Source organism: Simochromis diagramma, unplaced genomic scaffold (assembly GCF_900408965.1).
Source record: "Simochromis diagramma unplaced genomic scaffold, fSimDia1.1 OVJJ01000105.1, whole genome shotgun sequence".
Classification (NCBI taxonomy): domain Eukaryota; kingdom Metazoa; phylum Chordata; class Actinopteri; order Cichliformes; family Cichlidae; genus Simochromis; species Simochromis diagramma.
The window spans coordinates 485,715-510,149 of record NW_024386771.1 but is presented as its reverse complement, the minus strand read 5'-3'; the positions used below and the strand labels follow the sequence as shown (position 1 = coordinate 510,149).

Genomic DNA, 24,435 nt, shown 5'->3' with positions numbered 1-24,435 from the left:
ATATTAGAGGGAACATTGACTGGGATCCAGGGAAAAACAGATTAACAGGTCCAGGAAGCAAGAAGTAATTCTACATCCAGAAATTACAAACATAAGTTTGAGACTAGCCGGGGCTTTACGAACACAGGGCATTCACCGTTCCAGCGACGAGCTGCTCTGAGCCACCACGTCAAATAGTAGCCACAAATCATAGGAACAAATCAGTGGCAGGTGGGTGGGCCAAAAGCGAGAGCCCAGTAATGAGCTCTGCCCAGGCAGGTAGAAGGCAGCGATGTTAAAAAGAGAGAGAGACACACACAAAAACAAAAACAATACTATGGCCCGACATTAGCCAGCTGGAGAGACACAGGGATGATGACACCATTACCCTTTGTGATAGTTTTCATGTTTCATATGAACTAAGCAAATACACAACATATGCAGTGCTATACAGAAATATTTACATACTTATAACAAGACCAATTTCACATGTTTAATGCACTCTTTGCCATTTATTAGATTAGTCACATGCATTATGATATCACAATACAAAACATATCATGGTTATAACTCTATTAAAAACTACTGATCCAGTATTCTCAGCTTTTATATCTGAAACATTTTTTAAATTGATTGAAACAATAAAAGCATGTAGAAAGCTTGGTGTCGTAGAATTTTGTAAATAAAGTCTGCAAGACGGAAAGAGCTGTGGTCAAACAATTTATCACTGCGTGCAAGAGAACACGCACACATCAAAGTATAACAGGTTCATAGTAATGAGCATTCCAACCTCGGGGCGTCGCAGTGCCCCTTTTATAACATCACACAAACTCTATGTATCTTTTCAGTTACAACAGTCTTTTCTCCAACCCAGGCTGTTGGTGAACACAAGAATGTGTGGGTTGCATGCATGCAAAGGTTATACAAAAATCATACAGTGAAGTTCTAACAACGTAAATCTAAATGTGAGGGTTAACTAGAATTTTCCCATTACATTGGAAAAATCCTATCAAAAAGAGAAATCAAATATTTCAATTCATTTTATTGAGCTCAGACTTGTTGAAAATGCAGAGGAGCTGGTTATGAACTGAGCTTCGGAGAAACACAACATACTGATATTCACTGTGAAGCTTCCATCTTTAAAGGACAGAAGAGGATGCAGTTTACAATGAATCATTTAGAACAGTTTAAAACATCAACTGATTGAATCCATGAATCTGAAAACGAGTGAAAGAGACAAACATGTACAGACTGAACTATCTGCTCAACTGTCAGAGCGTTTCTCTAACTGAAGGACACTCTTTACACTCAACTCAGCACAGACTCACTGAGGAACCAGGAGACCAGAGTCTAAACCCAGGATAAAGAGTTTCAGTGAATGTGGTGTTGAAGGTGTGGAGGTGGATCAGAGTGTCAGAGGAGACTCTGTAGAAGGACAGAGTGCCAGCAGGACAGTCCACATACACTGCTACTCTGTTAGAGACAGAGGAGGAGGTGGAGGAGGAGGAGATGGATGTTTGTCTGTTATTGTTCCAGACAGAACGAGGACCATCATCATCAGAGCAGCTGAGACTCCAGGACTGATTGTTGTATCCAAACAAGCAGTCTTCACTGTCTCCTTTCCTTCTGATTCTTCTGTAACTCACTGATATATAAACGTCTCCTCTCCACTCGACCTCCCAGTAACAGCGACCAGTCAGACCATTTCTACACAGCAGCTGGTAATGAACATCAAATCTGTCTGGATGATCAGGATATGACTGAACCTCCTTCACACGTGTCACCTTCTTGTTGTTGTCATCAGACAGTTTGATGTTTGTGTGAACTGTGTTTGTGTCAATTGTGAGTTGACAGGAATCTGATGAGAGAACAAACACAATCCAGCTGCAGTTATTGATCCATCATCTGTTCATTGATTGGTACTTTGATTATGACGCCTGACATCAGAGATGTGAATGAGTGATGTGACAGTTTGAAAATGGTTGAATGTGTGCTGCTTTGTTTTTATGAATCACATTAAAAACACACTTACACTTCCTCAGACCTGGTGTCAACCATCGTTCTCCAGCAGGCTCCACCCTGAAAGGAGGAGGGGGGGTCAGAGCAGCACAGTCTCTTTCAGCATGCACACATGGACATTACATGGCTCTCATACACATACTGTTAGACACTGATAACAGACCAACAGATTTTCACAAATTCACTTCAATCCACATGTGGATCAAACCGCTGATGATTTGGACTGATCCTGGATCTGTCAGTACACCCTGTATTGAATTAAATTCAAACTGTGACCTTCATTATCTTTATATTTCTCTTCTGTTTATGCTTCTTTGTAGTGTGTAGTGTGTAGGGCTACATGCTTTCAGTCAGTAGCCCTACCACTGTTCCTTCACAAATCCAAAGTTTTTAATTCTCAAACCAAATCCTTAATCTGAGAATAATTACCATCAGCAATAACATCCAGTAACAATTCAAAAAGCCACCATTCCCGACACATACACATAATCCAATCAGCTCATCTCTCACCAGCCAAACTCTCTCATCTGCACCTGTGCTATGCTCCCACCTGTCTTTGTGTTTGCAGGTAGCTCCCAGTGTATATACTGTCCTCTTTTCCTGCGCCTACTTTGGATTTCTGTTTGATGGACTTTGTGTTTCCTCATTTTTCAGTTTTACATTTGGACCAATAAACGCTCCTTTTTATCACTTCCTTCCTGCCTCTGTATCTTCCACCTGGGTCGTTTCTAACTATATTTCTTTATTGCATTGTTTTCAGTTCTATGATTTTGCATATTGGGTTTTCAAAACAAATTTCGACTTTTGTCTATGAGGAGCACTAGAAACACATACATGCATTTCTGCACTGCTGCTTACCTTTAAATATATAGAGAGCATGCCATAGTTGTCAGCTTCTATCACAGCTGTCAATATAAAAGTTTATCTAAATAAATGTGGGCGATCGTAGCTCAAGAGTTGGCAGTTCGAGCCCCGGCTCCGACAGTCTCGGTCGTTATGTCCTTGGGCAAGACACTTCACCCGTTGCCTACTGGTGGTGGTCAGAGGGCCTGGTGATGCCAGTGTCCGGCAGCCTCGCCTCTGTCAGTGCGCCCCAGCGTGGCTGTGACTACAATGTAGCTTGCCATCACCAGTGTGTGAATGGGTGGATGACTGAATGTGTAAAGCGCTTTCGGGGTCCTTAGGGTCCAGAGGTTCAGTCAATGAGCTTGTCAATAGCTTCAATGCTAACATGTTAAATGTAATGGACACTATTGCTCCCATTAAGGTGAAGGTTATCTCTGGAAGAAAAAAGTCTCCATGGAGAAACTCCACACTGGTGAAAAATGAAAAAAGAGAGTGTAGGAAAGCTGAGCGCAGATGGAGAAAAACAAACCTCCAGGTTCACTATGACATCTATAAAGAGAAACTTCACAATTATGATTTACAACTGAGGAGTGCAAGAAGGTCCTACTTCTCTGACATCATCACTAAAAAAAGCCATAATGCTCGGGTCTTATTTTCTACAGTTGACAGGCTAACAAACCCTCCTGTGTCAGTGGCAGCTGAACTTCATTCAACCATGGCCTGCAATGACTTTGCCAAATTCTTCACAGAAAAAATCCAAAAAATTAGACAAGCAATTGGTACATCAACAGCAGATCCAGGATATGTACTGTGTCCACCGAAAAACTGTTTAAACACCATGAAACAGTTTCACCCGATTAACAGCAAAGACCTGGAGGACATCTTAGGTCAACTGAACTCCTCCTCCTGCTGTTTAGATGTCCTGCCAACAAGTTTTTTCAAAAAGGTCTCAAAGACTTTAGAGTCAGACCTGTTACAGATCGTCAACTTTTCTTTATTATCAGGTGTGTTTCCAGAATCACTAAAAACTGCTGTAATCAAACCTATACTGAAAAAGGACAATCTTGACAAGACACAAATGAACAACTACAGGCCGATCTCAAATCTCCCATTTTTAAGTAAGATCATTGAAAAAGCAGTTTCTCAACAGCTCAGTTACTTCTTAAAACAGAATAACTGCTACGATGCCTTCCAGTCAGGTTTTAGACAGAACCACAGCACTGAAACCTCTCTGACCAAAGTGTTTAATGACATATGTCTGAATACAGACAGTGGAAAAATGTCAGTCTTAGTTTTACTGGATCTCAGTGCAGCATTTGATACAGTTGACCACAACATATTACTCAAACGACTGGAGAACTGGACAGGTCTTTCAGGAACTGTACTAAACTGGTTCAAAACATACTTAGAAAACAGGAAATACTTTGTATCAATAGGTAATTTCACATCTGAGCAGACAAGTATCACATGTGGAGTTCCCCAAGGTTCCATCTTGGGACCCCCTCTGTTTAACATTTACATCCTCCCACTGGCACAGATTATAAAGAACAACAAAATAAACTACCACAGCTATGCAGATGACACACAAATATATATCACAATGTCACCAGGAGACCGAGGCCCTGTACAGGCTCTTGGTAAATGCATTGAGGAAATTAATGACTGGTTGTGCCACAATTTTCTCCAACTAAACAAAAACAAAACTGAGGTAATAGTCTTTGGCACCAAAGAAAAACGATTACAGGTCACCAGAGAACTTCAATCTATACATCTAAAAACCACAAACCAGGCGAGAAATTTGGGTGTAGTGATGGATGCAGACCTAAACTTAGAAAAACACATTAAGACAATAACAAAATCAGCTTACTATCACCTCAAGAATATTTCAAGGATAAAAGATCTGATGTCTCAACAGGACCTGGAAAAACTAGTCCATGCATTCATCTTTAGTAGGCTTGATTACTGTAACAGCATCTTTACAGGTCTACCTAAAAAATCAGTCAGACAACTACAGCTCATTCAGAACTCTGCTGCTCGAGTCCTCACTAAGACCAAAAAAGTGGACCACATCAGTCCAGCTCTGAGGTCTTTACACTGGCTGCCTGTCCGTCAAAGGATAGACTTTAAAGTTCTGATGCTGGTCTATAAAGCTCTGAATGGTTTAGGACCAAAATACATCAGTGACCTCCTGACCCAGTATGAACCTTCCAGATCCCTCAGGTCATCTGGATCCGGTCTTTTATCAGTTCCCAGAGTCAGAACCAGACACGGAGAAGCTGCATTCAGCTTTTATGCTCCTCATATCTGGAACAAACTCCCAGAAAGCCTCAGATCAGCTGAAACACTCAGTTTATTTAAATCCAGGTTGAAGACTCACCTGTTCTCAGCTGCATTTGAATAAAGCACCAAATGCGCACTTAAGCTTAAATTTCAAAACTTACATTTTAACTATTGATTTTATCTACTGTTCTGATTTTATCTGTTTTGATTTTATATACTGTTTTGTTTGTTTGCTTGTTTTAATCAATTTTAAATCATGCTTTTTATCTGTTTGTGTTTCTAATGTCTCTGTAAAGCACTTTGAATCACCTTGTTGTTGAATTGTACTATACAAATAAACTTGCCTTGCCTTGCCTAAAGTGCTTTACAAATTCAGGCCATTTGCCATAAATAAATGAAGTGAGGCTAACAGTTTCAAAAGGTTCCAATAGTTGTTTTAATCTAGGATAAGTATGTCCTGTGCCTCTCTATTCAAATATTAATATAATTTTCGCTGTAAATATATTGAGATATTTACAAATTGTTTCTGGAAATGCTCTCACTAGACACCTCATACATATATATTGCTTGTTGATCAGTTCGTGTCACGTGCATGAAGCAAATATCAGACATTCTCTCCATACCTGAGAGTGTCCAGTCTCCAGCGTGGATCCTTAAGTCCAGCCGACAACAGCTTCATTCCTGAGTCCCCTGGATCATTGTAGCTCAGGTCCAGCTCTCTCAGATGGGAAGGGTTGGAGCTCACAGCTGAGGTTAGAGAAGTACAGCTTTCCTCTGTGATCAGACAGCCTGACAGACTGCAGATGCGCAAAACAACAACCATTTGTGAACAATGAACAAAATCACCTAAGCCAGCTCTAACTGTGAGCTTTAACAAAAAGGAAAGTTTGAAGCTGATCTTGAAAGTAGAGAAGGTGTCTGTCTCCTGAACTTAAACTGGGAGTGGCTTCCACAACAAGTTCAACATTGCCAGGCTTTTTTTGTATTAGCTGGTTTGACAAAACTTAAAATTCCAGTCACAGATGATAAGAATCATCACAGTCATCATTTTCCCGTTAACCAAGGGTTTCTGCCTCAGGATCTGTGCACCCTCAAATAACAAGGAGCATTTTAAACATTTCACGAAATGGAAGGACTGAGCAAACCCTATAGATGAACTGGTGCTAGAGATTGTAAAGGACATAAAATAAAACAGTAAAACTCAACCCCTTAGATGTAAATATGATTTTTTTTTTTTTGCTGTAGAAACTTATAAACCTTCTTAATTTATAAACATCAAGAATGCACTGAGTGGCAAAATAAATATTTTAACTAAAATTCAGATATATTATTTTGCAGCTCAGAGCATGCTCACTGCTACTATCTACTCCTAATATGATAGCTGCACTTCAGAAAAACAACTTACACATATTTAAATACAGGGTGGGCCATTTATATGGATACACCGTAACAACATGGGAATGGTCAGTGATATTAAAGTCCTGTTTGTGGCACATTAGTATATGTGAGGGGGAAAACTCCTCAAGATGGGTGGTGACCATGGTGGCCATTTAGAAGTCGGCCATCTTGGATACAACTTTTGTTTTTTCAAATGTATTGGTAATGTCACAAGAAAAACAATGGTTTGCTTGGTTTCAACGTAACTTTATTTACAAGTTTCTGACCACTTATAAAATGTGTTCAATGTGCTGCCCATTGTTTTGGATTGTCTATGCAACCCTCTTCTCCCACTCTTCACACACTGATAGCAACACCGCAGGAGAAATGCCAGCACAGGCATCCAGTATCCGTAGTTTCAGGTGCTGCACATCTCGTATCTTCACACCATAGACAATTGCCTTCAGATGACCCCAAAGATAAAAGTCTAAGGGGGTCAGATCGGGAGACCTTGGGGGCCAATTAACTGGCCCACAACGACCAATCCACTTTCCAGGAAACTGTTCATCTAGGAATGCTTGGAGCTGGCACCCATAATGTGGTGGTGCACCATCATGCTGGAAAATGTCAGGGAACATGCCAGCTTCAGTGCATAAAGAGGGAAACACATCATCATATAGCAATTTCAAATATCCAGTGGCCTTGAGGTTTCCATTGATAAAGAATGGACCCACTATCGTTGTACCCCATATACCACACCAAACCATCACTTTTGTTCTTCCAACAGTCTTGGAGGGATCCATCCAATGTGGGTTACTGTCAGACCAATAGCGGTGGTTTTGTTTGTTAACTTCACCATTCACATAAAAGTTTGCCTCATCACTGAACAAAATCTTCTGCATGAACTGAGGGTCCTGTTCCAATTTTTGTTTTACCCATTCTGCAAATTCTGTGCGCCGATCTGGGTCATCCTCGTTGAGATGCTGCAGTAGCTGGAGTTTGTAAGGGTGCCATTTGTGAGTAGCTAATATCCGCCGAAGGGATGTTCGACTAATGCCACTCTTCAGTGACATGTGGCAAGTGCTACGCTGTGGGCTCTTGCTGAATGACGCTAGGACAGCCACTGATGTTTCTTCATTAGTGACAGTTTTCTTGCGTCCACATTTTGGCAAATCCAACACTGAACCAGTTTCACGAAACTTAGCAAGCAGTTTGCTAACTGTAGCATGGGAGATGGGTGGTCTCGTAGGGTGTCTTGCATTGAAATCTGCTGCAATGACCCGGTTACTGCGTTCACCAGATATCAACACATTTTTGATCCGCTCCTCACATGTTAACCTCTTCGACATGTCAATGGCTGTGAACACAGAGAAACTCATGAAATAACTCATGAAAGAATAAAGTTACGTTGAAACCAAGCACTCCATTGTTTTTCTTGTGACATTACCAATAAGTTTGATTAGTCACATGGCCCTCTTGCTATTGAAAAAAACAAAAGTTGTATCCAAGATGGCCGACTTCTAAATGGCCACCATGGTTACCACCCATCTTGAGGAGTTTGCCTCCTCACATATACTAATGTGCCACAAACAGAACTTTAATCTCACCAACCATTCCCATGTTATTACGGTGTATCCATATAAATGGCCCACCCTGTACTACATGTTACACACTACATTCAGTTCTGACACCCGTGCACACGCTAACTAACAAAAAGTGGAAATCAAATCAGTGAAATCCGGCAGCAATCAAAATGGCTTCAAAAACCAAGGCCTTGTTCCCTCAGTCTGACAAAAAGCCACAGACAGAGCAGCAGGTATATTCTTGACTCAATGTCCATCTTTGTTGTAGCGGTTGTGTCTCGTGTGTCTTATTTCTATAGAAGCTTGGATGGATTTGTATGACAACAACCATGCATGATATTTGGGTGATGCATGACATTTGGCAGAATTTCACCCCGTCGTCAGTGGTGTAGCAACTGCATGCAGTGGCCACTCTGGACCAGAATGGTGCTGTTTTAGTATTTTTTCTGTCACCTTATAATCCTAAATTCTGAGCCATTCTGAACACCAGAACAAGCGGTGTTCAGTTTTACCAACGGCAAACACTCCTAAATTAGAAGCATTATACAAATATTGACCAGGAACTGCTGCAAGTGCCTCAAGTTACTGCAAAGCCTAGGCCTCCAGTCCTCGTCATCACCTGATGCTGGTGGCCGGGGGACAGGTCACCAGAAGAAGTGTGCGAGGAAGCAGAAGCACAATAAACATGCAGGGGTCTGTGCTATGGTAAGAGTAAATCCAAGCCGGCCAGCTGTCCCATTCATCCTGCTCTCAAACATTTGCTCACTGGACAATAAACTGGAATACATCTGACTCCAGTGGACCAAACAGCGGGAATTTAGGGACTGTTGCATCTTTGTTTTTACAGAAACATGGCTTAGTGACAGAGTTCTGGACACAACCATTCAGCTACACAAGCTCACCTCACTTTCTACCAACAGAAATGCAGCTCTGTGTGGTAAGACTCGTGGTGGCGGCTTTTGTGCCCACATCAACATGAAATGGTGCAAGAAATCTGTGTTAGTTTCTAATTACTGCTCACCGAGTTTATGAATGTTAGATGCAGACCTTTTTTTATTTACTTTAGGAATTCACTGCTGTGCTTGTTATAGCAGTGTACATCCCACCCAGTGCTAGCACTAAAGAGGCACTCTGGGAGCAGTAAGGAGCAATCAGCAAGCTGTAGAAATCACACCCCGATGGAATGTTTATTGTCATTTTTTGTCAGAGCAGCAAACATGTTCATGGCAGAAGAATCCAAAGCCACTTCCAGGACAGCGGAGACATCTTTCTCTTAACATGGACAAAACAAAAGAGATGAGTTGTCAACTTCAGAAGAGTGATCGCTGTCCACTGAATCCTCTGTAGAGGTCGTTAAGAGCACCAAATTCCTTGGTGTCCACCTGAGAGAGAACCTCTCGTGGTTCCTCAATACCAGCTCCATAATTAAGAAGGCTCAACAGTGTCCCTACCTACTGCCTGCTACCAACTTGACTTGACTTGGCTTGATAGATAGTACGATTGCAATGGAAAATCAGTTCATCTGAATTGATTTGTGGTAAGTCGATCCGAGTAGATACTAATGGAAAAGGGGCTTATGTATCCAGGTTCTATGAGGAGAACATGATATGTTGAATTAGTCCAGTAGCTTAAAGTGTTGTTCCATCTTCCCTTTTAAAAATTAAACTGAATACCTTTGCCTTTGGGTAGCTGACATTTCACCTTCTATTATGGTTCATTCTATTATGGTTCATTCTGTTTTCAGTTTATATAACCGCAAATGTTCCATCAGTGACTCAATGACTTCAATAATCATTGCTGGATCTTAATCCTTATTTATATTTTGTCATTTGCAGATTCATAGAGTCTCTCATTTCTCATTTCTGTTTTACTTCTGCTCTTAATGTCCCACCATAGAAAGAATCACTATCCATCCAGGCTCTTGAACATGAAGCTGATGATGCTGGTGCGATGGAGATTGATTGTGGTTTCAACTTACTATTTATGTTAAGAAATTTTTATCAAGTTACTCTTTATGCAGCAATATAAATCTGGTTTTAAATGATCATCAGTGGAAATGTTTTAATTCTGACCTGAGAGTTTCCATTTTGCATTGTGGACTCCTCAGTCCAGCAGACAGAAGATTGACTGCTGAATCCTGCATGTCAGAGTTACTCAGGTCCAGCTCTCTCAGACTAGAGGACTGAGAGCTGAGAGCTGAGAACAGAGCTTCATAGCCTCTCTCTGAGAACTGACAGTGACTCAGTCTGAAAAATGAAAGATACAATATTAAACAAACACGTTTGTTAAAGTGCAGTGGGGGTGCACTGAAGAGTTATTAGATTTAGAATATTTAATGGTGTTTTTTTTTCAGTAATCCTTACTTCCTAAACAAGGTACAACAACAAATGAATAACATTGACATTTACTAGGTAAAATGCACTGCTCCATAAAATACAAACAACATTTTTAAAAAAGGTTCTCAGTATAGTTGTGGATCAATTATGGTATTCTATGGTAAATGCCAATCCAGGTCCACATAGCAGGCAGTGGATTCAGGACCCACAAGAGGATGTTGTGCCCTCAGACTACCCTCATTATGCATGTTTTTAATTGTTTTGCTCTGGCTGTGTTCATCTTGTTTACACAAAGGAGCAGATACCCATTCAGCTATACAGCCCTGTCCAGCTCTCTTAGAGTAACTGACTGTTCGCTGGAATCTCCTCCATGCTGTCGAGATTGTTCTGGGAGACACTCAAAACCTTCCAGTGATGCATATATTGATAACATCCTTGATAAGTTGGACTAAGTGTGCAACCTCTGTAGGGTCCAGGTATTGCCCCAGGCTACCAGTAGTGACACTGACTGCAGCTGAAATTCATTAATTACTCTCTCTGCTACTAAAAAGATCAGAAAACTATTGGAGATGTTTAACTGATGATGCTATATTCTGATTAAAAAATCTTTCTCTATTTTATGTCTTTGTTTTTTCGAGTAGTGTATTCTTATTGCCCAAAAGATTGATTCTGTTCATGTGGAAGTAGCATTTTCAGTGGGAGAAACATTTTGTTTTCATCCAAGTAATTTCTTCAGTCTTAGGTCAGTGCATGTTTCCACAACCTTATAAACAGTATATTTACACAATAACTGAAACCAGCACACTGAATTAATAATGGACTGTGAGGCCAGTTCCCCAGTTCCTGATGATTGAGCATGCATCAAGACATGTATTATTATTGGTTAATTCTGACAATTGACAAAAAGCAGAATATCACTTGCACTGACCTCAGAGTATTCAGTTTACAGTGTGGACTCCTCAGTCCAACAGACAGAAGCTTCACTGGTGAATCCTGCAGATCAGAGTTACTCAGGTCCAATTTTCTTAGAGTAGAGGACTGAGAGCTGAGAACGGAGGACAGAGATTCATAGCTTCTCTCTGAGAGGTTACAGAGACTCAATCTGGGGGAAAAAAAACATTTTTATGAATCTTTGTTTTTTTATGTTAAAGAGGTTAGAAATGTGGCAGCTTACCATAGCTTAGGAATAATAACAATAATAGTAACAATAATAATAATAATAATGATAACAACAATAACAATAACAAGAAGAAGAAGAAGAACTAAAGACTTAAATAACACTGGATAAATCTGACTACTTGTGTAAATTCATAAAGAATCCAAAATATTACTTTATCTGACCTGATTGTTTCCAGTGTACACTGTGGACTGTCCACTGTAGCTGACAGAAGCCTCATCCCTGATTCATGCAGGTTGTTCATACCCAGGTCCAGCTCTCTGAGTCTAGAGGACTGAGAACTGAGGCCTGAGAAAAGAGTTTCACAGCCTGTCTCTGAGAGATAAGGGATGTTCAGCCTAAAAAATAAACAAAATAAAAACTTTGTTATCAAATTAAATAATTTCGTATGTTGAACCTTCACAAGAAAAACAAATGTCAGTGTATATTACAGAAACAAAAAATATTAAAGACTTGGAATTGGCTCATTAAAACAATTATACTCCTAAACAGAAACAGGTGAGGAGCTGGTAGATTAGTTTCCAAATATAAAGATCAGCAATTATTCTGCATAATCAAGGTTCAAGGTTCAAGGTTCTAATCCTCATTTATAACATACTGCAATTGCTGCAGCCTCTAAATATTCACCTGTTTCAGTCGTTGGTGATTCCATCTCAAGTTATTATGTGCTTGCTGCTGAACCATTTATGATTTTCATCTCATGGTAATGTGAAATTGTTGCTTTGTGTTTTAAATATTTTATATCCATCAACCAACTTACAGCATATGTATTCACAATATGAATTTCGATGCCAACATTAAATTCCTTAAAAACTATTGAAGATAAAAGCATATATTTAACAGCATTGTTTTCTCTGTTATAATTAGAATACTTTCTGGAAAATCCAGATTTTTGGTCTACTCAGACAAGACCATGTACTGACATTTTTGTTTTTGTGGTAAAAATTGTCAGTTTGCTCAATCTAGCATGAAAATCTTCTTTGTGGGTTTTTTTTCCGCATTATTACAACTACATGGTGGCACAGTGATCAGCACTGTTGCATCACAAGATGAAGGTTCCTGGATTAAAATGCATGATCTGCCCTTAACAGTGTGAATTTTTTATTAGCACGTGTTCAAATTGTTTGTATGCTAGTTGCCTGTTAGCATCTAGGACCCTGCTATAAACTGCTGAATACATAAAGCAGGAGCATCGTCACACAGTGTGAATCATAAAAAATAATTTAAAAAAGAAATAAACTAGTGGGTCTGGCTAGTACCAAAGTGAAAAAGCTGTGTCAGAGTGATATTTTAGGATGTATCTGTAACTGTTTGAGTATAAGAGCCCTTTGTGTAGGTGGACTGCTGGACTCCTGGCGAAGGTTTTTCAGGAGGCGTTCACAGGGTCATATCTTGACCGACCTACACACACACTCATACCCATGTACACACATACACACACACACGCATACCTACACGTGCACACAGATAGGTACACTTTGTTGACATACATGCCTGATTAAGATGTCAGATGTTAATGAAACTATGTATATTTATGTAAGCACAATAAAAGGCAGTGCTACAGGGGAGCTGACCGAGGATGATGGGGTTCAAGCGGCAGGAACAGTGCTCGCTCCCGGGCACCTCCTTCATGCACGAGATCAAACAAAGCGCTCTGGTGTTTGCCACTGCAGTAGATTGTCTCTTTGTTCCAGCAATGGGTTTCTGATAAACCTAACAAGCTGGACTACTGCAACTGCGATGAGACAGGTGAGCTGAGCTACAGTGATGAGTAGGGATGGGTATCGTTTAGGTTTTATCCGATACCGGTGCCAAACCGGTACTTTTGAAACGGTGCCGGTGCTTAAACGGTGCTCAAACCGGTGCTTAAAGAATGGAGAACACAAACTTTGTCCAAAAACCTCTCATGTTCAGCTGGTTTTTTGTAAAAAGATAACAATGTTAGCCTTTTCTGCAGCTATGGGGCATATATGGGATCACTCTTGGCTGGAAGCAGTGCTTAAACAATGGAAAAAACACAAACTTTGTCCAAAAACCTCTCATGTTTAGCTGTTTCCACTTTTTCTTTGGTCATTTTAGCCGTTTTGGCCAGGGTGAAGGGAGTATCTGCCATCAAACATGAAGACAGCTGCATGTAGCTATGATGATGTTTGCTAGTTCACCTTACATGCATTAATGTAATAATGTGGTTAGCCTACTCAACGAAAATTACACACGGACAACATTAAGCTACTCACGCAGAGAAGAACGGCTGCTACTGCCGTCATCATCCGTCATCATTTCTGCTACACTGGCAGGACTACGGGCCAGGACTCCATTCTTCGGGTTTTTGGGGGATATTGTTCCGGGTCCGATAACAGGCAACCCACCCGCAGTAGATGTGCACGGTGTGAGGTCCCGCAGCAAGCTATCAAATATGGCGCATTTCTCGGCTTTTAAAAAAAAAAAAAAAAAAACGCTATGCGTCACCAGGTGTTTCATCAGATTCGAGGTGTTACCTCCTTTGACAGTATCACAGTATCAGCTTAAAGCACTTGTTTCAGGCTGCTGAGTTTGCATATTTTGCTGTGAAGTACAGCCAGACTTTTGACCGCTTCATCTTGGGCATTTTTAATCTGTAGCTCTGCTCTAAAAGAACGTACCTACCTGGACCCGCCTACTATCCTCGGAAACATAAAATCATTGGCTAGAATCTAAAGTGTATCACAGCTCAGGAAAAAAAAGCACCGAAATGTGCGCTGCTTTTCGGTCTGGTTACTACCGTTTATGTCAGAACCAGTGCCATCATGGCACCGGACACCGGTACCCATCCCTAGTGATGAGTGAGGGGGCTGACTATAGGATTAGAAAGATGCCACCTTAAAATGAAACAGAAAAAAAATGTAACTGAAATAAACGTACTGAAAAATCTTGTATTGAAAGTGAAAAGAATTGATAGTGAAAAAGATTGATTGCAACAGTAATTTTTTCTTTTCGCTTACAATTTTTTTTCAGTTTCAGTCCATTTTTTAGTTTCAATCTGCTGGCACTGATTTTTCAGTGCATTTATTTGAGTTACATTTTTTTTTATTTCAATATTTTTTCAGTTTCATTTCAAGGTGGCATCGTTCTGATCCCATACCTGACTGACTGCATTGCGGAGGTAACACGGAAGTAAGGTGATAGATATCCCTCCTTTTAAACGTGGATAGCGGAAGTTTAGGTGATGACGAGTCCTCAGTCTGTTGTCAGGTGATACAATTCTGAAACAATTTCTCAAGGTTCATAGACTGTGCAGAGTCAAACACGAAGTGCATGACATAGGAGAGACTGAGAGAAAAACCACAAGCAAACCACAAGAAACATGAGGAATATGGTTGAATCTGCCAGCAGCTGCAGACAATGGGGAACATCCTGGCGAGGCTGACTGTAACATATAGAAGTGAATTCATGTTCAACTGAGCAGTGCACTGATGCAGAGCAATAAGATCAGAGGAGAATTGAGGAGGAACTAAAGAGAGAACACTGGATCATCTCATGTGATTTTGGTATGAATAAAAAATGTCACAGATTTTTCTTTTCATTGTGTTTATATTTAGTTTTGAGGAGTTGATTATAAAACGTCAATTATTATATACTTCACATATTGCTGATGATCATTTAATAAAATATATTTAAGTTTTTAAGCCATCACAGGTTACACTGTTTATGTTATAAATAAAAGCCTGAACACATATTTACTTACAGAGCTTTGTTTGAGGCTTTGACCACTGGCAGCAGCCTCAGAAGAGCCTCCTCTGAAGCAGAGTATTTCTTCAGGTCAAACACATCCAGATCTTTTTCTGATGACAGTAAGATGAAGACCAGAGCTGACCACTGAGCAGGAGACAGTGAAGAGAGAAGTCCTAATGTCATATGCTGTTGGATTTGATCCACTAGAGAACGATCACTCAGTTCATTCAGACAGTGGAACAGATTGATGCTTTTCTCTACAGACAGATTCTCATTAAGTTTCTTCTTGATGTACTGGACAGTTTCCTGCTTGGTCTGTGAGCTACTTCCTCTCTGTGTCAGAAGACCTCGTAGGAGAATCTGATTGGTCTCCAACGAAAGACCCAGAAGAAAGCGGAGGAACAAGTCCAGGTGTCCATTTGAACTCTGTAAGGTCTTATCCACAGCAGTCTGGTAGAAATGTTTCTCTGCAGATTCTTTTGTTTCAGACTTCTGGGTGGTTGTTTGGTTTTTCATTAGATTGACTCCAGAATTGATGAAAGTCAAATGGACATGAAGAGCAGCCAGAAACTCCTGAACACTCAGGTGGATGAAGCAGAACACCTTGTCCCGGTACAGTCCTCTCTCTTCTTTAAAGATCTGTGTGAACACTCCTGAGTACACTGAGGCTGCTCTGATATCGATGCCACACTCTGTCAGGTCTGATTCATAGAAGATCAGGTTTCCTTTCTGCAACTGATCAAAGGCCAGTTTTCCCAGAGACTCAATCATCTTTCTGCTCTCCGGACTCCAGTGTGGATCTGTCTCAGCTCCTCCATCATACTTGACCTTCTTCACTTTGGCCTGAACCACGAGGAAGTGGATGTACATCTCAGTCAGGGTCTTGGGCAGCTGTCCTCCCTCTCTGGTTTTCAGCACATCCTCCAGAACTGTAGCAGTGATCCAGCAGAAGACTGGGATGTGGCACATGATGTGAAGGTTTCGTGATGTCTTGATGTGGGAGATGATCCTGTTGGCTTGCTCCTTATCTCTGAATTTCTTCCTGAAATACTCCACTTTCTGTGGGTCAGTGAACCCTCTGACCTCTGTCACCAAGCCGACACAGCCAGGAGGAATCTGATTGGCTGCTGCAGGTCGTGTGGTTATCCAGAGGCGAGCAGAGGGAAGCAGGTTCCCCATAATGAGATTTATCAGCAGCTCATCCACTGAGGTGGACTTTCTAGGGTCAGTTAGGATTGTAGTTTTGTGGAAGTCCAGAGGAAGTCGACATTCATCCAGACCATCAAAGATGAACACAACCTGAAAGTCTTCAAAGCTGCAGATTCCTGCTTCTTTGGTTTCAGTAAAGAAGTAATGAACAAGTTCCACCAAACTGAACTTTTGGTCTTTCAGCACATTCAGCTCTCTGAAAGTGAATGGAAATATGAACTGGATGTCCCAGTTGGCTTTGTCTTCAGCCCAGTCCAGGGTGTATTTCTGTGTTAAGACTGTTTTCCCGATGCCAGCCCATCCTTTTGTCAGCACTGTTCTGATTGGTTCATCTCTTCCAGGTGAGGCTTTAAAGATGTCTTCTTGTCTGATTGTTGTTTCTGGTCTGTCTGGTTTCATGGATGCTGTTTCAATCTGTCTGACCTCATGTTCATCAATGACCTCTGCAGTCCTTCCCTCTGTGATGTAGAGCTCTGTGTAAATCTGATTCAGCAGGGTTGGGTTTCCTGCTTTAGCGATGCCCTCAAACACACACTGGAACTTTTTCTTTATCTTCGATTTAAGTTCACGCTGACAAACTGAAGCAGGAATTCCTGAATAGTAAACATTAAAAACACATCAACAATTAAGTAATGTTTTTAAAAGTGGGCATAAAAATTTCCATCCCACATAGTAATGACTGTATATAAGTTTTTTCATCTTCATTAGTAAACGTTTCATTTATCCAGCAGCTTAAATCTTTAGATAAATCCTCTTACTGCTCTGCAGTCGGTCAGCAAGCTTTTCCTGCTTCATTCTCCTCAGGAAGTTTAGTGTTATCTTTAGAAATGCCTCTCTGCTGCTCCTCGTCTTCTCATCATCCTCCCTCTGATTCTTTAAGCATTCTGGGTAGTCTGAACTGAGAACCTTCTGGATCTTCTTCAGTTCGTTCTTCACAAAAGTGATGATGTTGTTCTCTAGCAGCTGCAACAGAATAGCTTATGAATGACCCAATCAGACTGAAGTCATGGAGCCAAATATCAGATCCATGTTGGATACACTGACAATCCATTGGTCTACAAAGTGCAGGATAGAGATGACTGTGAACAGAATGGATATAAAAGAGTATATAGTCAGATATAGCTGGCTCCACGCTCAATGCTCAGCACTCAGTAGTGGTGCGGTTCTTGACCATCCTGCCAATTGTGGTACCACCACTGTCAACTTCAATCTCCTAGATATAATCTCTTTTACAAGTGAGGGGCATCTCTTCCAGCATCTCTTCACTGACTGCAAGTTTGACTTTCTCTGCGTAACTGAGAAATGGTAACAACCCCATGACTTATCTCAATTAAATTAATTCACTCCTCCTGTTTTTTTTCCATCTATCAGCCCTTTGGAACTGGCCGGGGACCTTGCAATAATCTATCACAACAGGTGGAAAGACATACTGGTGTAATGGTTCAAGTGAGCAGCTGGTGTGTGTGGATCCCTTACCGAGCAGAGCCAGGTCCACTCATACCCACCTGCTGCTAATCAGCTGTAATAAGTGCGGATGCATTTAAGTCCACCGTGACCATCTCTTCTTCGCCAGTCCATCAGCTACGTACAGTACAATATGGCCTCAGTTTTTGTGATTAACGCTTCCTCAATTGGGTACTTACCTCGTCTCCTTATGGTCGCAGCTTGCGCTGCGCTAACTCACACCCTCGTGACTTTTTGAAGCCTCGTGCCAGCCTGTCACTCACCTCCTCTGGAAAATATGGATTACCCACACTTTACTTGCCTGCCCTTCTGCTTCCTTCAGTTCACCACCTCCTCAGGTCAGGGAACTTCATTGTTTATCTGCCTGCCGCTCACTCTGCCGGACCACCGTAGCTCACCCCTGTGCATCCCTGCCTGAGCCTGTGTAGAGACACTCCAGTGTGCCCAGTATGAGTTCATGTCAGCTACGTGTTGTTATCTGTGCTCTAAATAAAAACTGTGAGAATTGATTTCTGTCTGGCTATTGTCTGCTTTTGGGTCCATCTCTTGTGAGCCCAAAGCCGATGCAGCATGTGTTATGGTTTCCATAACACATGCTGATGCCAGCTGCCCCATCGGCTGTCAAAGGAGCTCCACCACATTGCTTCTTCTTTTGCCTTTTTTAAGAAATGTGATCTCCCTGGCACCTGAGCCCTTCTACAGTAAGTTGGGGATTCCTTTTCCAATGCTACCTAGTGTCTGACCATTCTCTCCGCTCTTTTCCAGATGACGGTGTCAAAACATCATATCTTGTGGGCATGCTGATGGGAAAGGTGCTTGCATTGGCTGAGGCATATTTTACCTCTGCCACTATTGTTCTTCACCAAACAATGCATTTTCCAGCACGATGGAGCACCGTGCCATAAGGCAAAAGCGATAAATAAGTGGCTCGAGGAAAAAAAAGGCTGAAATTTTGGGTACATGGCCTGGAAACTCCCCAGATCTTAATCCCATTGAGAACTTGTGGTCAATTCTCAAGAGGCGGGTGAACAAACAAAAACCCACTAATTCTGACAAACTCCAAGAAGACATTATGACAGAATGGGTTGCTATCAGTCAGGATTTGGCCCAGAAGTTGATTGAGAGCATGCCCAGTCAAATTGCAGAGGTCCTGAAAAAGAAGGGCCAACGGCTCTTTGCATAAATGTCATGTAATTGTCAATAAAAGCCTTTGAAACGTATGAAGTGTTTGTAATTATATTTCAGTATATCACAGAAACAAATGCAACAAAAATCTAAAAGCAGTTTAGCAGCAAACTTTGTGAAAACTAATATTTGTGTCATTCTCAAAACCTTTGGCCACGACTGTAGAATGTGGGAGAAACATGCTTGCACATGGTTGGGTGCACTGAGATGGACCTCAAATTTTTACCTCCCTAACTCAAAGTAACATTACGTGTTGTTTGAACACTGCTTGCTTCATGTATGACAAGACAGCAGCTGTTCAACTGAGCCTTGTAAGGTTGGTGAAAAGTGTAATTATTAAAGGACAAGCATTGTAGAATTCCCAGTGCCAATGTGATCATGAGTTTTTAACTGTCCTGCCTTGAGGTGAATGTTGTTGTGATTTGGCGCTATATAAATAAAATTGAATTGAACTGAGAGTTTCTGCCGCCTCTTCTCAACCTCTGAATACAACCCATGTTACACCAGCCAGAGAGGGACACCATGGAGAAGTACATCCAGGAGTCCCTGGCAGCTGGTAACATCTGTCAGTTTTCATCCCCGTTACGTGCTGTTTGTTTTTTATTTGTGGCTATAAAAGCCAGATACCTCTGTCCATGCATTTATTACAGGGGATTGAATGAGATTCCCCGTGAGGAATAAATGCCCTCTCTATCTCATTGGGCCTGAATTTGACACCATCATTAATCACTCAGCAGTCAAGCTAAAGCTTTCATCCTCTCTTTTTATTCATCGTACTTTCCATGCATCCATCCATCTTCATCTGCTTTATCTGGGGCCAGGTCGCGGGGGCAGCAGCCTAAGCAGAGAATCCCAGACCTCCCTCTCCCCAGCCACCTCCTCCAGCTTATCCGGGGGAACACCAAGGCGTTCGCAGGCTAGCCAAGAGATGTAATCTCTCCAGCGTGTCCTGGGTCTGCCTCGGGGCCTCGCCCGGTGGGACATGCCCGGAACACCAACCCCAGGAGGTGCCTAGGAGGCATCCTTGTCAGATGCCCGAACCACCTCAGCTGGCTCCTTTCGATGTGGAGGAGCAGCGGCTCTACTCTGAGCCCCTCCTGGATGGCCGAACTTCTCACCTTATCTGTAAGGGAGAGGCCAGCCACCCTTCGGAGGAAGCTCATTTCCGCCGCTTGTATCCGCGATCTCGTTTTTTCGGTCACTATCCACAGCTCGTGGCCATAGGTGAGGGTAGAGACGTAGATTGACCGGTAAATTAAGAGTGTCGCTTCTACACTCAGGTCCCTCTTCACCACGACGGACCGGTGCAGCGTCTGCATTACTGCAGCTGCAGCCCCAATCCGTCTGTCGATCTCCGGCTCCCTTCTCCCACCACTCGCAAACAAGACTCCGAGATACTTGAACTCCTCCACTTGGGGCAGGAACTCATCCCCGACGCGGAGTGGGCACTCCACCCTTTTCCGGCTGAGAACCATGGCCTCAGATTTGCAGGTGCTGATCCTCATTCCCACTGCTTCACACTCGGCAGCGAACCATTCCAGTGCGAGCTGGAGGCCTCCACCAGATGAGGCCAACAGAACCACGTCATCTGCGAAAAGCAGAGATGAGATTCTGAGGCCACGCCTAGAAATCCTGTCCATAAAAATGATGAACAGAATCGGTGACAGAGGGCAGCCCTGGCGGAGCCCATTACCCACAGCCACAGACTTTCCATGTGTCCCAAATTAAACCTGAGCACTCCAGTCCTCTTTGCCCTTTGTCCAACCCCTCGCCACCTGCCTGGCTCATTGATTATCATCCGGCCGGCATAGTCCAATGGATCACAGATGTGCGTCGCTGCAGCTGTGGCCACCAGTTTTTGGTCAACTGGGAGGGGCAGCATATGTTTTTCCATCCTGCCTGTTTTTCCAGATCTGTTCTGGGGTGGAGCGCAGTCCCCTCACACCCACCTGCCACTTATCAGCTGTAATGAAAGTGGCTGCATTTAATCCCAGAGTGGTCATTTCTTCTTTGCCACTCTTTCAGCTACCTACGGTGACAACACACCTCAGATTTTGTGATTAACGTGTTTTTTGATTGTGTACTTACCACCTTATGACTGCAGATTGCATTCCTCCCACTGACACCCTTGTGCCAGCCTCTCATTCATTTCCTTTGGACGGATTACCCACAGATATCCTGCCTGGCCTCCTTCTCGCTTCGGACTCACCACCTCCTCAGGTCAGGAATCTTTATCATTGATCTGCCTGCTGCCAAAACTCGCACCCTGAAGCCTGACTCCACTCCTCCTGCAAGTGACCTCTCTTCACTCACTGTCTTCACCTTTCCGTGACACTGCTCCTTTACCTCCAGTCACTTTCTCCTCTCTCATGTTGCAGAGCCTCACCTATATGTGTGCCTGCCAAGCCCCTCCAGAGAAAATGTTACTCTAGTGTCCGCAGTGTAACTTTGTGCAGCAATGTGTATTTATCTGATTCTGCCTAAATAAAAGACTGTGAAACTTGATCACTGTTTGACTGTGTCTATCTTAGACGTGGCCCCCATAACTATTGGTAACTGCTCCTGTCTTTAGTTCTTTTGCAACTATAGTGTGTAATCTGCCTGATCCCAATCCTACAACTATTCTGCCATCTAAACTCAACACTTATTAATTGACTTTGCAATCCACTCTCTTACTAAACACAATGCGACTGGGGGATTCATTAAGACATTAAATCATAACAGATGGGCTGTGGGCCTTTGCCAAACAAAAAAAATCAATTAAATAAATTGTTTTAATATAGCACCAAATCACAGCAACAGTTGTCTCATGGCGCTTTATATTGTAAGGTAAACACCCTGCAATAATAAAAAGCAAACAGAGAAAACCCCAACAATCATATTAACTCCTATGAGCAAGCTCTTTGGCGACAGTGGGACAAACTCCCTTTTAACAGAAAGACAGGACAAATGCTGTGGAAGAGAGCCAGAGATTAATAGTAACTAATGATTAAATGGAGAGAGGTGTATAAACACATAGGGAATGAAGAAGAAACACTCAATTCCTCATGGGAATACCCCAGCAGCCTAGACCTATGGTAGGATTGAGGGTCAGCCGATCCAGCCCTAACTATATGCTTTATCAAAAAGGAAAGTTTGAAGTCTAATCTTAAAAGTAGAGAGGCTGTCTGTCTCATGAACCGAAACTGAGAGCTGGCTCTACACAAGAGGTGCCTCAATAGAGAGTCACCTATTCACACCCCTTACAGTAAGTGGCAGCTGTCAACTTGCATTACAGGGCCAAGCGAGCTGTATAAAATGTGCTGAAAAAAGAACCATGACACTTCTGAATCAATTTCAAGTGGGGCGATCGTGGCTCAAGAGCTGGCAGTTCATCTCGTAATCGGAAGGTTGCCGGTTCGAGCCCCGGCTCTGATAGTCTCGGTCATTGTGTCCTTGGGCAAGACACTTTACCCGTTGCCTACTGGTGGTGGTCAGAGGGCCCGGTGGCGCCAGTGTCCAGCAGCCTCGCCTCTGCCAGTCCGCCGCAAGGCGGCTGTGGCTACAATGTAGCTTGTCATCACCAGTGTGTGAATGGGTGAATGACTGAATGTATAAAGCGCTTTGGCATCCTTAGGGACTAATAAAGCGCTATACAAATACAGGCCATTTACCATTAAAGATGATTTTCCCGACAATAGGACATATAATGAACGGGTAGGGGACCTTTTTGACTTTTTATGGAGCTGAACCCACACTGAAAAAGTAATTCAAAGAGGTAAGCATCTCTCAGTTCTGTGATGAGCAAGTTTTCTTCCCTTGCCACTCGAGCAGGAAAAGCCCTCCTACCATTCAGCACTACCTACCTCTGTGAGTGTGACTTCTCAGCTCTGGTTTAACTGACGACAAAACAAAGTTGCTTGTGATTATAGAAAAGGCATTCGTAGTTCTCCCATAAAGCCAGACTAAATGTGACGGGAGTAGCTGTGTTCATCAGGGTTTCTCCAACGCATCTGTACTCCAACCTCATCAGTTGGAGTACTTAAGGAGCAGCGTGGCAGCTCTTGGGTGTTGGATCGTTGTCTCAGCCTCAAGTTGGAATTAATCAACCATCCTTTATGTACCAATTTGATAATCAAGGACTTCCTCCTCCTCTGCTTCCTGCAAGTTCATGACGCTCTCTGACCAGCCGCCCTCAGTCTGGAGTTATCAAAGCAAGCAAACTCTCTAACGAATTCCTTGTGAACATTTTTGTATCTCCTGAACTATGCTTCTATCGGTCGTTAACTTCATTCTCTCCTCTTCTCCCTCTATATATTTCAAGTTTCCTATTCATTGTGCTTTCTCATCTCAGTGTTAAGCTGGATATTTGTCCTCACTGTAAATAAACCCCTTTCACTGACACAGTGTCTGTCTGAGTGATCTGCCATCACTTATGTAAAACCAACACCTGTTGATTATACAGCACACGAACTGCATACAACTGGTCACTTTCTTTTTCTTAAATGTTAAACTCATTCTTTATTACCAAACTCCATCATCTTTCATTCTGCAAAAATAAGGACATCGATCTTAAATATCTGTCCTCTAGCATCGACTACCTCATGGACATTCACGAGTTCTCCACCTTTGAAGAGCTGGTTTCTACATGGTATTTTAACTCCCTTTAAAAACAGATGTTTCCTTTTTTGGACATTAGTTTACACTTAAATTACCTCAAACCAAATTTTAACCTTTTTTATATTTCTATTTTCACTTTTTTTTGTTCATCTAGTGTACAATATTCTTCGGTATTTTGAAAGGTTACTATGAATAAAATGTATTATTATCAAAAGCAGTTGTTGTTTATTATGTACAAACCATAAATATGGAGTCCAGGTGTGTTTCTGTCTGCCCAGCAGCATCACCACTGGGAACCTCTGAGCTCTCCTGGTCAACACTGTAGAGGAATTATGAAGAATTGGTTGTCACTGTACCAGACTTACAATCTGCTCAAAAATGGAAAAAACACATTTGCAATAAATGTGGCCAGTTTGGTTGTTTAAATTTACTAAAAGGTTTTTTATGCGTATCTTATTGTATTGTATTTTTAGAGGTTTTCCCTCTAGAGAGCAAAAATTATCAATCATTCAAATTATACTCAGGTATCCTGCCACTGTTAATTGATAATTACCACCATTGTATTTTTATATTTAGATTTTTTTTTTCAGTTTATTCTGGAAAAATACCTGAGTGGAAGTTCCTCCCTACACTGTGTTTGAAGCAAAGTACAAAGAAGACACCTGCTGGA

General features: G+C 42.0%; 1 protein-coding gene across 1 annotated transcript; it reads right to left on the bottom strand.

Moving 5' to 3' along the window:
• Nucleotides 1–1,004: 1,004 nt before the first annotated feature.
• LOC120738357 (NLR family CARD domain-containing protein 3-like) lies at nt 1,005–17,425 on the bottom strand. The gene is made up of 9 exons (XM_040039539.1): nt 17,276–17,425; nt 15,375–17,110; nt 14,719–14,726; nt 11,762–11,935; nt 11,349–11,522; nt 10,157–10,330; nt 5,748–5,921; nt 2,012–2,058; nt 1,005–1,837 (listed from the first exon to the last, which is right to left on the bottom strand). Exons 1-9 carry the CDS (start codon nt 17,310–17,312, stop codon nt 1,293–1,295), a joined length of 3,069 nt encoding a protein of 1,022 aa, XP_039895473.1. The 5' UTR covers nt 17,313–17,425; the 3' UTR covers nt 1,005–1,292.
• Between the last annotated feature and the right edge of the window lie 7,010 nt (nt 17,426–24,435).